Source organism: Mobula hypostoma, chromosome 2, assembly GCF_963921235.1.
Source record: "Mobula hypostoma chromosome 2, sMobHyp1.1, whole genome shotgun sequence".
NCBI classification, from domain to species: Eukaryota; Metazoa; Chordata; class Chondrichthyes; order Myliobatiformes; family Myliobatidae; genus Mobula; species Mobula hypostoma.
Window position 1 is genome coordinate 203,275,880 of NC_086098.1, and position 13,789 is coordinate 203,289,668.

General features: G+C 37.0%; 1 protein-coding gene across 5 annotated transcripts in view; it reads left to right on the top strand.

Moving 5' to 3' along the window:
- hnf4a (hepatocyte nuclear factor 4, alpha) overlaps positions 1 to 7,327 on the top strand; it is a 189,016-nt gene extending 181,689 nt beyond the window's left edge. For 4 of the 5 annotated variants that reach the window (XM_063041419.1, XM_063041418.1, XM_063041417.1 and 1 more), the window contains 3 exons: positions 936 to 1,172; positions 1,575 to 1,697; positions 2,287 to 7,327. In XM_063041419.1, coding sequence (XP_062897489.1) covers positions 936 to 1,172; positions 1,575 to 1,697; positions 2,287 to 2,414 — 488 coding nt within the window. In that variant the 3' untranslated portion in view covers positions 2,415 to 7,327. Of the gene's footprint in view, positions 1 to 935; positions 1,173 to 1,574; positions 1,698 to 2,274 lie in introns of all 5 variants that reach the window. The other variant, XM_063041416.1, reaches the window with a different exon arrangement.
- The last annotated feature ends 6,462 nt before the right edge of the window (positions 7,328 to 13,789 follow it).

The window sequence follows — 13,789 nt, forward strand, 5'->3', positions numbered from 1 at the left end:
GTTTGTAGGTTCCTTTCATAGTCTTTCTGTGTTAGATGATCTCAGAGGGAGGAAACAGGGTGTCATAATTCTTTTAAGTTTGATTCAATTCATTATCCAAGTAACCTCTACTCACTAAGGCTCGAGCAATTCCAAGACCAATTCAGGTTTGAATTTAAGTTTATCTGCATTTATATAACTTTCAAGTACACACTGCCTTAGTTCATATTGATTAATGAACACTTGTTTAAGGTATCAAGGAATAAGTGTTGCCTATTCAAGTAAGATCTTGAAAAGCAACAGGAAGTCAGAGCTTTGCTGTCCTCATTCTATTGGCAAAAAGTTAGTGTACAATTGGATCAAACTAAGATTTAGGCTTGAACTTTCCCAAGAATTACTTTTCCACTAACACAGTGACTTCATAAAGATGCAACACACACCCTGTTAAATCATGTAAACTAACTAAGGCACAATTAACAGAGCCAAAGCAGTTCCAAGGAAACTCTCAGCCAATTCTTAATTTTTTGAAAGGTATAGACATAAGATGGGATTTATTCCTTTGTTTGTGGTACTTGTCTCTGGTCCAAGTGCAACAGTTTGCTACAGATTTGGAGTCTTGATAGGGAAAGCTTTGATAGGGGAATTTAAATTTTGCTGCAGATTCTTTTTTAATGTTTATGGCTATGCTTCAGATATCAATGTCCATTATGTCAACTCATATTGATGTGATCAATCTAGCATTGCTTTTGCAGTGCTGGCCATTTGCACTCTGAAAAATGCAGGAACAATATCCTCTAATGTCATACTGTGATAGTCCAATTACCTGAAATAAAACGTCTAATATGGTTCACATTTTTATAAACCAGATTATCTCTCCTTTTTAACAACAGATTATAGGCAAGGAAATGAAGTGGTACAATACAGCTTTGAAATGATGAATTAATTCCTATCCGCAGATGCCAAGGGCCTCAGCAACCCTGCCAAAATCAAGCGCATGCGGTTCCAGGTACAAGTCAGTTTGGAGGACTATATTAATGACAGACAGTATGACTCTCGCGGTCGATTTGGAGAGCTGCTGCTATTGCTTCCTACTCTACAGAGTATCACCTGGCAAATGATAGAGCAAATTCAGTTTGTCAAACTCTTTGGGATGGCTAAGATTGACAATCTACTTCAAGAGATGCTTCTGGGAGGTAAGAAGCCATTTTAAACAAAATGCATAATTAGGTTTGTCCCTAAAAAACTCAAGTTAAATCAAAGAATAATAAAAATCATGTTAAAGCAAAGGATAATATTTAAATTAGTATCCTTTTTAAAAGAATGTTTTATTCAAAGTTAACTTGGTGCTTCATTTTGCTAAAACTGATGTCTAAGTTCGGCATTGAATACAATCAAAGAAACCATGGGTTATTTTCTACTCAGTTCTAGAGGTAATTCACCATCACATTGACAGCCCCTGAATTAACTCTCTGTGTATACTCATTTTTCTGTACTTTTAATTGTCCTGTTAAACTTATGTAAGTAATCTAAATGTTTTTTGCAAGTTTATCTTGTTGGCCTTTTTTCCAGATTCTCATACATTTTTTGTTCTTCAGGAACTGCAAATGAAACACCACATACACACCACTCACTACATCCTCACCTGGTCCAGGAACACTTGGCAACTAATGTCATCGTGGCCAGTGCAATGCCTGCTCCAGTACACAACGGACAGATCTGTGAGTATTAACCAATGTTTTCCAAAACCTGAAATTACTGTGCTAATACTATGGCTTTTGTTTCTTAATTCAAGCTTCCATGACCTGTTTTAATGTAATTGTTCTACTTTTAATTGTGACAAAATTCCAAATAGGAAGGGTATATAGTCAGTTTGTGCCAATGAAGCTATTAATATTTTTAAGCAAGCTCAAATACAGTGAGGACTTAGATTTGTATTTCCTCTCATTAATGAAAGAACAACCATTCTCTGCCTTACATTTCTAGCAACTGTGAACTCAAACTTTACTTCCCTATACCCTAATCTGTGATTTGGTCAACAGCAAGAGGGAGAACTCTATTCATGAGACTATGTAAAAAGTAAACAGAGGACTAATTTCCAGCCCTTATATCACATTCGCATGAGAAGAGCAGGATGAATGTTCCATTAATCTCTAGCCACAATCCACAATGTCTTTAGTTGGATTAATACTACTGCAACATTCTATTTATGTGTGACATAAATGAATTCAAGTACATGCTTGCATTGCCAGATTTTCCTTTGAAAATTTAAGACTTTTTCTTGTTTTTTTTTATATATGTATGTCACAGCGACACCTGAAACTCCTTTACCATCTCCTCCTGGAGGTTCAGCATCAGAGCCATACAAACTAGTAACAGGCTCTGTACCATCAGTATCAAAGCCACCAACATCCATTCCAAAACAGGAGGTAATTTAACATCTCATCTGCACCAATGGGACGCATTTAACGGCAAATTTACTAAATAACTAACTATACTGAGCTTCTTCACCAAGAGGACTGCAGAATGCGGTTATTTTAATGAGAATTATGTTCTATTTTTACTGAGTGATGCAAATGAATCCAAAGGTTAAAGTTAAGATAAATGTTTAATTTACTATCACAAAAATATTGTACCTTTGTGTTTTCAAGAGTCGGCTGTGGAAACATTATTTCAATTCATTTAATTATCTTGAATTTTTTCTGTGAAATGACAATTATTTCTTGCATCTTAAGGGTTGATTTTAGAGTCAGAGTCACAGAATCATACAGCAAAGAAACAGGCCCTTCTGCTGAACTGGTCCATATCAATCAGGATTCCAATCTAAGCTCATCCAATTTACCTTTATTTGATACCTATTCCTCCATACTTTCCTACCCATGTACCTTCCCATGTACATTTAAACTACGGTTTTAACTGTAGATTCTAACAATATTTTAAGTACATCTGCTGAGGTTAGAGCACAGAAGATGACTTATGATTGAATAAATTAGCAGAGGGTTCAGACCAAGTTCCTCATGCTCCTGCTATCTCAAAACTTAACTGGAACAGTTCAGGATAAATATTAATTGAAGGCAGATGCCGGATTCATATCCAAAGATCACAATATGACATTTCATCTGTGGCTATTACCAACTTAATTGAAAATTTAGAGTGCAAAATGCAGAAACTAACGGGGTAGTAAAGTAACCTGGATGAGATATGTTTCTAAATTGAAATCCTTCTCCTACACCTTCAATTCCTTTCCTATAGTCTATACCTTCATTCAATACTTATCTTATCAGGAATCTTACCAGACCCCTGTCTTACTGGTCTCACCGGCCAGCTCAATCATTACTTCCACTGGTCTTGGATATAGCCCAGTTCTGAAATACTTTATAAAGTGCAGGGTTATTAAAAGGCTTAACTTGTTGTCGAGGCACACCTGCATAACATTCTCTCTACTCTATACTTGGCTCAGGCTAAAATCAACCCTTGACTTTTACCATTGAATTTTATTGTATGAATTCAAGTTGTAGTAATGAAAATACAAATAAACTACAGATGCTGGGAATCTGAAATAAAAACAGAATATGTTGGAAATATACAGCTGGACAAGCAGCACCTATGGAGAAAGAAACTGATTTAACATTCCAAGTTGATGGCTTGATGGCGGAAAAAGGACAAAAATCAGAACCAAATATATCTAAAGTTGTAGAAAAGCAAGAGGAGTGGAGAGAACACTAGAAACATTAGGGTGGAGAGCAAGAGGTGCTGAATGATAAGGGTGGTGGTAATGCAGGGTGAGAGAGCAGTGAATCACCAATGATCAATCTGGAGGAGTTGTAAAAGAACAGAAAGTAGAGAGTACAAAACAATTCTGAAACTCTATGACACGCATCATTGCAATGCTGGAAATATGAAATTAAAGCATGTTTCTATTTAAATCTCCTCCATACATTAATAGACTATGACTAACAATTTGTAAGTTGTCTGTTTCCTAAGGTTTCTAGTTCTAATGAAAGTCATCAATTTGTAATGTTCTCTATCTCAGATATTAACTAACCTGCCAAGTATTTCCAGCGATTTCTGTTTTTATTATTTCAAAAATAGTTTCATGTCTTGACACACTTAAGGAATCGGATGTGATCAAGCAGTAGAACTAGATACAAACTGGATTTTGACATAAACTCAGGGTGAATTTGTAAGGTTTGGGGTCAAAATGTTGCTTTTCATCTTCAATGGAGCCTCAACTCACTTATCTCTCTGAATGTTTATCATCTAATATTTATGGTTTTATAATATTTTGGGTTTTTCTATAATTTCATATCTTTTGTCCCTTCCTTCTTTTATTTAGTGTATATACCTATGCTATATTTTTACATTTCCCTTGAAACCATTTCAGTAAGTCAAATTCATGTAGATGTACATATTAGAAAATAGATTTCGTGAAGATTATTTAAAGGTCTTAAAATATTTGAAGAAAAATCACTTAGGCTACAGTGGTGATAATCCTCTCAAAATGTTTAAAGAAAACTACAGTTTTTTTTAAACAATAAAAGGCAAAACTGAAGCAAGAATGTACGCAATATGTGTATCTTGCATGCTGTGTGAGAGTCTCACATCCATTTTATACCTGTTATACTTAAATGATCTAACAATTTCCCTCGCCTTCAAAAACTTGCTTCTTCCACATAATAATCACAAAAGCATTTATAACAGAAGGATAAAGAGATCACCCTCTAATATTATGACAGTGACCATTCTTCAAAAGTACTTTTAGAGGAAGGTGTAATTTGGAATGCCCTGCCTTTGTGAAAAGTCCTTTATAATTCAAAGTTTTTTCTTTTCCCTTTATTATGTTGTTTTGGAAGGAATGTTTCTGAAGGCACTTCCCTCAAGCCTGTTGTTTCGGTAGAGAATCATGGAAATCCTAGATAAGTATAATTGACTTAGGGAGTCAGTAATTGTTCCAAAGCCTGCTTCTTTGCTCAGGCAAGTTATCTACAGTTACAGATGTTTGCTGCACTGCCAACTATTAATAAGAAGATTTTATGCAACACTGATATTAATGTATACATACTGTATATTTGCAAGCAATAACAAATGTAAGTTTTCTAAAAGCCCATAAGTATATTTTTGGAAAAATATGAGAAGCCTTGTCATTTTGTGAGACATACTCAACCAAGTTTATCATTTGAATTCATGCAAGCTCAGTTTTATAACTCAGCACTACTTTGCGTGACAAATTGGTATGGCTTGGAATGTCTGTCTCTACTAACATAAATTCAAATACTATTAAATTTAAGGTGCACTACCTCAGATATATTTCACTTAAGAGACACACCCTCCAATAAATCTAATTAGGCAGGTCTTCTGTTTTCTCTGTCCTACAATTTTTAAATGAGAATTTTTTTCTATCTACTAATAATGAGCCATTGATAATGTGTTCATAGTTTACTTTCAGCTTGTCGAGATATATCATTTAAAGCAAATTCTACCTTTAATAGAGGTATAAAATGTGAAAATTTACAGAAGTTAAGCAGATGCCTAAATTATTAATAAATCCAAATACTGTTATTTTACTGATTCAAAGCCAGGTTGCAAAGGCTATTTAGAAATGATAAATTCAGGCAGATTGTGCTGTGAATTCCTTCATCTATAAGCAGAACTTAAGTGTTCTAGCATATTTATTTAAAAAAAACAATTTTATATCAAAAAAAATATTTTATTCTTATATAAAGAAGTCCCCAAAATCACATGAAATAAATTGTCCTTGTTTATTCTGGTATAATTTTTGGTCCCTCTTAAAATACAGAGGACCTATTTGAATAAGAAGATCCTCACTGGTTTGTAAAGGGTATGCTAAAGTACACAGTTTATAATGTAATAAGTGAGAGAACACTTAAAACATTCTCCTTGATCCACCATGTTGCGACATGTTGATCTCTGCAAAACTTAGATATCAGTTTCTCAAACAAATTTGCTACACTGCATAGTAACCATTGGTGACCCAGAGTTGATCCAGCCTTAGCTGGACAATCTGATGGCTGACCAGACTTTGTCAGGAGATAGCATTAAGACATTGAACAAACTCTGTTAAAAAAAACTGATTGATTGCAGGACTGAATGAATGTACTGAAGCTAGGATCTAGGGCAACTTCAACAATCAAAATTCATTACATATGTACATGGACCCTAAAGATCAAAAATAATGTCAGGCCTCTGAATTGTTATTCTAAATCTACATCAAAGCGACCGCATAGATACTAGGTGCCTTCTGTCTCGACAATCAATAAGTATGCTCTGCTCCGACAGTATCGACATTCCAAAGCAGCATGATGAGCTGATATTTCAACTGACTGACTGTGCCATGATGTGCCACTCTACAATACCTTAAGAAACTTATAACTCAATGCACTTTGATATTCTGAGGAGAGATGGACTCCCACTGAAGGTTGCAATGAAATGAAGAATGAGGAAGATCCCACGATGAGGCTGGCATTTAAAACAAAACTATCCAATCAGATATCATAATTATTTACACGTATACTGCCAATTCAAGTTAACTCAGGAATTCTCAGTTTTCAAAAGCTTACTGAAGGGTAACATCTTGCCCACGTTTTAGCAAAAATAATGTTTGAATATGTGAATCTATTCACATGATACAACAGCTTTGTTTTTCAATGTGTTTTTGTTTTGCATTTCAGTTAAATAGAAATGTTCTTATTTTTATTGTCTGTGATGCAAATATGATGCATTTACTACAAATCACAATTCTGTTATCAAGGGTTGATATCCCAACAAGTTTAGTGACATTTATTTTGGCCTTTACTTGTTTGTAATACATGTGCCTGTGATAACCATTAACAGACTGGTCACTACAAATTTTGCACTTCCTATTTTTGAATTACTTCAGTACTTTCAGCAACTGGGTGTTTTTCACTTGGTCATAACTGCCAGGGGCTCAAAAATGTTTAAAAGAAAATAATTCTTGATATAACTGTGGTCAAGTAGCATTTATTTGTATATAATAAATAAAACTAATGTTGCTAATTACTTTATTCTAATATGGGTGTAATTTTTCTTGTAACTATGACATTATTATCATAAATAATATTGATGATTAATGACAATTAAGACACTAATGATAGTTCTTTAACATATCTGTACTCTGTATAATTTTTTGACCTTGCCATTTTCACTTTGCAAGGTATTCCCTTATTGGTATTTCTTTGCAAAAGAAAATGTTGCTACAAGTCTCTGATAAATACTGCCTCATTACTCAATACTGTAATTATTAACATATTGTTGCCATTCTTTTAATCCATGTAAAAACAGAAATAATAAATGAGATATTTTCTATGTTTTTAATTGTTTCTTGACTGTTGTATCATTTTGTCTCAAGGACAATGCTTAGCAGTTGTACTGAATGTAGAAAATGCTGATTATGCACAGCAGGTCAATCACCCTGCAGAATACAAAAGATCAATTAACATATCAGACCTCGACCATAAGATCATTAGACATAGGAGCAGAATTAAGTCATCTGGCCCATTGAGTCTGCTCCGCCACTCAATCACAGCTGATCGTTTTTTCTATCTCCTTCTCAACCCCAGTTCTTGGCCTTCTTCCCGTATCCTTTGGTGCCATTCCAATCAAGAACCTATCAATCTCTCCCTTAAATACACCCAACAATCTGGCCTCCGAGCTGCATGTGGCAGCAAGTTCCACAAATTCACCACCTTTTGGCTAAAGAAACTTCTCCACATCTCTATTTGAAAGGGCACCCTTGTGTCCTAAGACTATGCCCTCTTGTCCTAGAGGTTTAGAGCCCTCCCTTCTGAATGTTATTTGAATTTACTTTTAAATTATTTTATTGTGTTGCGCAATATCTGAATTTGTGTAATTGTGAAAAATGGAATTGTTGAAATGAACTCTTCCTGTAAAATTCTGTAATATTTCTACAATAGAAAAGATTGGAGACGCCACTATTATAAATATTGATAGTGAGTGCAAGTTCTGAACTGAAAGTTATCATTAGCAATTACAATGTTCTTCAATGCACCTTTCTACAACCAAGAAGTTTAGACCATAAGACCAGAAGACATAGGAGCAGAATTAGGCCATTCAGCCATTGAGTCTGCTCCGCCATTCCATCATGGCTGATCCTGGATCCCACTCAACCCCACACACCTGCCTTATCACCATATCTTTTGATGCCCTGACCGATCAGGAAACAATCAACTTTCACATTAAATATATGCATGGACTTGGCTTCCTCCACAGTCTGTGGCAGAGCATTTCACAGATTTACTACTCTCTGGATAAAACAATTCCTCCCTACCTCTGTTCTTAAGAGTTTCCCCTTTATTTTGTGGCTGGGCCCTCTAGTTCTGGATACCCCCGCCACAGGAAATATCCTCTCTACATCCACCCTATCTAGTCCTTTCAACATTCAGTAGGTTTCAATGAGATCCCCCCCCAAATCCCTCGCATTCTTCTAAATTCCAGTCAGAACAGGCCCAAAGCTGCCAAATGCTCCTCATATGTTAACCCCTTCATTCCAGGGATCATCCTTGTGAGCCTCCTCTGGACTCTTTCCAATGACATCACATCCTTTCTGAGATATAGGGCCCAAAACCGTTGACAATGTTCCAAGTGTGACCTGACAAGTGTCTTATAAAGGCTCAGCATTATCTCCTTGCTTTTATATTCTATTCCCCTTGAAATAAATGCCAATATTGCATTTGCCTTCTTTACCACAAACTCAGCCTGTAAATTAACCTTCTCGGAATCTTGCACGAGGACTCCAAAGTCCCTCTGCACTTCTGATGTTTGAATATTATTGATCAGTAAACTGTAATAAATAAAATTAGCATCAATGTGATTCAATAATTTTAATTGGGAAGAAATCTACTATTCCTTTCAATCTGTCATATATCTGTCAATCCCTCACTCTAACACTTCCATCAACCACATGATCAAAGTGGGGAACCTTAAAGCATAAAAACAGAAAATGCCAGAAACACTTGACTAGAAAGCAGCATCTGTGGAAAAAAAGAGTTAACTTTTCAGGTCAAAGACTCATCATCAAAGTCTTCAAGGAGGAAACGTTACCTCCAATGACCATGGTCTCCCAATGACGTAGTCAAACATCAAGTTGCAGAGGGAGGTACAGAGGCCTAGATTTTGAAGTTTATTGATCAGCACTGTGGTGATGATGGTGTTGAACACTGAACTGTAATCAATAATCAGCAGCCTGCATAGGTATTGTTGTTTTCCAAGAGGTCCAAGGCCAAGTGGAAAGCCAATGAGACTGTATCTACTGTAGACCTATTGTTGTGGTAGGCAAATTACAGTGGGTCCAGGTCCTTGCTTAGGCAAGAGTTAATTCTAGCCATGATCAACCTCTCAAAGAACTTCATCACCATAGATGTGAATGTAACCGGGCAATAGTCATTGAGGCAGCTTATACTGCCTCACAATACTGCACCAAGATGAGCCATGAAAATATTTTAGGTCCATTGTTTTAACCTGAATTTGCTTGGCATTTCATAACCTGGAAACTGTTGTTTGTTTAAATGTGTCAAACAATTGGTGTGCATTACTAGAGCAGCTAAAGAATGTGTCAGAGCCTGAGTCCAGTCACATGCAATCAACTCTTTCCACTGTGATGCTCTTTACACCACACCCCCACCCATCCCATTTCTACTCCTCAGTCTTTCCCCATCCAACCAGCTGATCCGCTTTCTCCCCGTCCCCAAAATTAGCAAGCAGCTGGTCCAAATGATCTTCTCTGAGTTCGCCTTTCTGAGATGGTGAGAGCTCTTGGAGAAAGGCATTAGTGCAAGTTGATATATATGAGCTAGGGCTTTACTCTTTGGAGAGAAGGAGGATGAGAGGAGACATGATAGAGGTGTACAAGATAATAAGAGGAATAGATAGAGTGGATAGCCAGCGCCTCTTCCCCAGGGCACCACTGCTCAATACAAGAGGACATGGCTTTAAGGTAAGGGGTGGGAAGTTCAAGGGGGATATTAGAGGAAGGTTTTTTACTCAGAGAGTGGTTGGTGCGTGGAATGCACTGCCTGAGTCAGTGGTGGAGGCAGATACACTAGTGAAGTTTAAGAGACTACTAGACAGGTATATGGAGGAATCTAAGGTGGGGGCTTATATGGGAGGCAGGGTTTGAGGGTTGGCACAACATTGTGGGCCGAAGCGCCTGTACTGTGCTGTACTATTCTATGTTCTATGTTCTACATGTACTGCTTTGGATTTCTGATGGGAAATTGAGGTGCCAATTTCTTAAAATTGCATGAGGTACTTTGAAGTGCCTTTTCATATGGGTTACAAGTTCTATACTCTAATGCTTTGTTTAACTGCATGGAATAACTCAATAATAACATTCAATAAAAATATATCTTTCCCAAAGCAAAACTACATAATAGCTTGCAAATAATGAAATAGCATTGTCCAACAGGTTACACTAAAATCATTAGCCTAATATTTGACTTCAAATTTAGCAGAATTCTATTTTTCTAATTACCTGAAAGCTGTATGGTGGGCAAAATGTTGTGCTGACATCACAAAATAATTTGGGTGCAGATTCTTGTTCATGTGGGTACTAATCTGGCAGAACTGGTTGCCATCCTTTATTGAAACTGTATACAGATAGTTTGCAGCTTACAGCAGGATACATTTCCTGAGAACTGTTTGTAATCTGACCAGTTTGCTAATTGGAAATGTGGCAATGAAACGAGTTCCACGTGGCAGAAGATGCTTGCAGAGGTGGGCTATCCCATAGGAACATAGTCTTGAGAAGAATTTTACATATCACTTTGCCATTCTTAAGATGAAAGCTGATATAACAGATTTAACCCCAAACCTAACTTGGGCTAATAATAACACAAACACGAGAAAATCTGCAGATGCTGGAAATTCAAGCAACACACACAAAATGCTGGTAGAACACAAGCAGACCAGGCAGCACCTATATGAAGAAGTACAGTCGACGTTTTGGGCTGAGACCCACCAGAGTACCTCTTCCTATAGATGCTGCCTGGCCTGCTGTGTTCTACCAGCATTTTGTGTGTGTTGCTTGGGTTAATAATAACATTATTTTAAAAGATTTTACTGCAAATGCTTGAAAAAGGATACTGCTGCTGGCCCAGACAATATGTCTCTAGGTAAGATCCTCAAAATGGAAAACAATATGTTCTTGAGTTTGATGTTGCCATGACGAATCTCTCACTAGGTGTGAGTGCAACTGGGTGATTGTCGTTGAGGCAGCTCACCCTGCTCTTCATGGACACTAGTATGATTGTCACTCTTAAGAAGCAGGTGGGAATCTTTGACTGCAGCAGTGAAAAATTGAAGATGTCCTTAAACACTCCCAAGCAGTTGGCTGGCACATGTTTTCAGAGCCCTACCAGGTACACAATCAGAGCCTGACACCTTGTGAGGGTTCACCCTCTTGAAAGGTGTTCTGATGTCGGCCTCTGATATAGAGATCAGAGGGTCACCAAAGCTGCAGGGATTCACACAGGTGTAGTTTTATTTTCCCTTTCAAAGTATGCATAAAAAGTCTTGAGCTCATCTGGGAGAGTTTAAAAGCTGGAAAGAGCCTGCATTAAAAATCCAAATTAAATTTGTTTAAAATGAGATCTAAAAATATTGAAAATCCACTCTGCCAGATCATTGATCAAGTGTTAAGGACGAATTTATAACTCTTACATTTGGAAATTCCTCCACTGGAAAAGCTAAATCTAAATAGGAAAGTTTCTACTTACCAGATTATTGTATTTGTTGGATCCTGATGCTTTTGCAATTGACAGATTCTTTGGAAGTCAATAATTTGAAGCATAAAACTTATTGCTAGCAATTTTATTAAGTGTTGTATAAACACAGAACCAACAGAAAGATAATAGAAAAGTTAGTCATGGTCATCTCACACTCAAACTAGAGATAACAAAACATTCCAGTGATAAAAAATAGCCTATAAAATAGCCAGATTTAAGTGGAAATACACCTGCTACTGAAAACTAAGAAGTTTCTAGAAAAATGCAGAAGCAACTTACCATAATTACTGGAAAATTTACTGAACAATTACATGTATACTCAGTGCCCCTGCACTAACACTTTCCAGCCAACTACGCTGATGGATTCAAGGACAGCCTTAATCTGTCACTGCTGCAGTCAGAGATTCCCATCTGCTTCAAAAGGCTGACAATCATACCGGTGCCCAAGAAGAGCAGGTCAGCTGTCTCAATGACAATCACCCATTTGCACTCATATGTTAGGTAACCTCCTGTACATAATAAAATGGCCACTGAGTGGATTTCTGTATGTTTGTACTCTTCTGCATTTGTAAGCTCATTCACTTCAAGGTTTGATGTGTTGTGTGTTCAGAGGTGCACATCACTGTTATAAAGCATGGTTATTTTAATTATGGTTGCCTTCCAGTCAGCTTGAAACAGTCTGGCCATTCTCCTCTAACCTCTCTTATTAACCAGGTGGTTGCGCCTACAGAACTGTCACTAACTGGATTTTTTTTTTGTTTTTTGTACCATTCTCTGTAAATTCTAGAGACTGTTGTGCATGAAAATCCCAGATCGGTGGTTTTTGAGATATTCACACTACCCTATATGGCACAAACAATCATTCCATAGTCAAAGTCACTTACTGTTTGTCTGAACAACAACTGAACCTATTGACCATGTCTACATGCTTCTATGCATTGATATTTTATGCACATGATTGGATGGTTATACATTTGCATTAGCAAGGAGGCTTATCTAATAGAGTGGCCACTGAATGTATATGGGTGAATATATAAAATTACAAACAGGCATAAGAACGTTAAACTACAAGAAAAATATCAATTTTTACAGGTGAGTATGAGTGAATTTTCTCGAACTATTTATCAATGAGGTCAATAAATTGAATGTTGGTAGATTTTCAGCATGATCTCAACAGCAGAGTAATAGAAATCCCAGTTACGTCAAGGTGTATCTTAGTGAAGACAAGAATTCTTTACACCTGATAATCGCTCACATATAAAATGTGTTTTGCCTACTCTTCAGTGAATTTGCATTCTCAACGGTGCAAAACACAGCATGAGATATTACAAATATTTCCAGTCTGGAAGGGGCTGAATGTAAAAACATTTATTACCACACTCACATTGGCTTCCTGTGCCAATGCAGGCCTTAGCTGGCTCTGGGGGATGTACTTGAGCTGCGGCAGCTGGCCAATCTCTGTGAGAATATTCTTGCTGAGGTGCAGGCATTGCACACTGCTCCTGGCTGAATGTCTGCTCATAAAACTGCTCTCTGAACACCCTTAGCAGACCAACACATGCAAAATGCTGGAGGAATTCAGCAGGCCAGGCAGCATCTATGAAAAAAATGTACAGTCGACGATTCAGGCCGAAACCCTTCAGCAAGACTGGAGAAAATAATCAGATACAGCTTCCTGCGCAAGACCATCGGCAATCCTCCTCTTCTTCTCTATTAACTCCTCTTCTCCTCATTCTCCTGGGTTATCCTATTCCAAGGGGGTACTACTGCATTGATGACAAGAAGAAACTGGGTATGATGAACAAATAACGTATGTGTGTTAAGAGGAATATCATGTTTATATATGGCACATTCAAATAAAGAGCAGACACGTAGATAGAACAGGGGCATGTAGGAGTTAACCACTGTCAAAGCCATAACTTAAATAGGAGATAATGGCAAAGTGAAACTTTCAAAAATGGTTATAATGAATTAGATACTGTGAGCATTTGAATTTGTATCCATAATTTGAGGCCTGGTCCATAAAACTAATT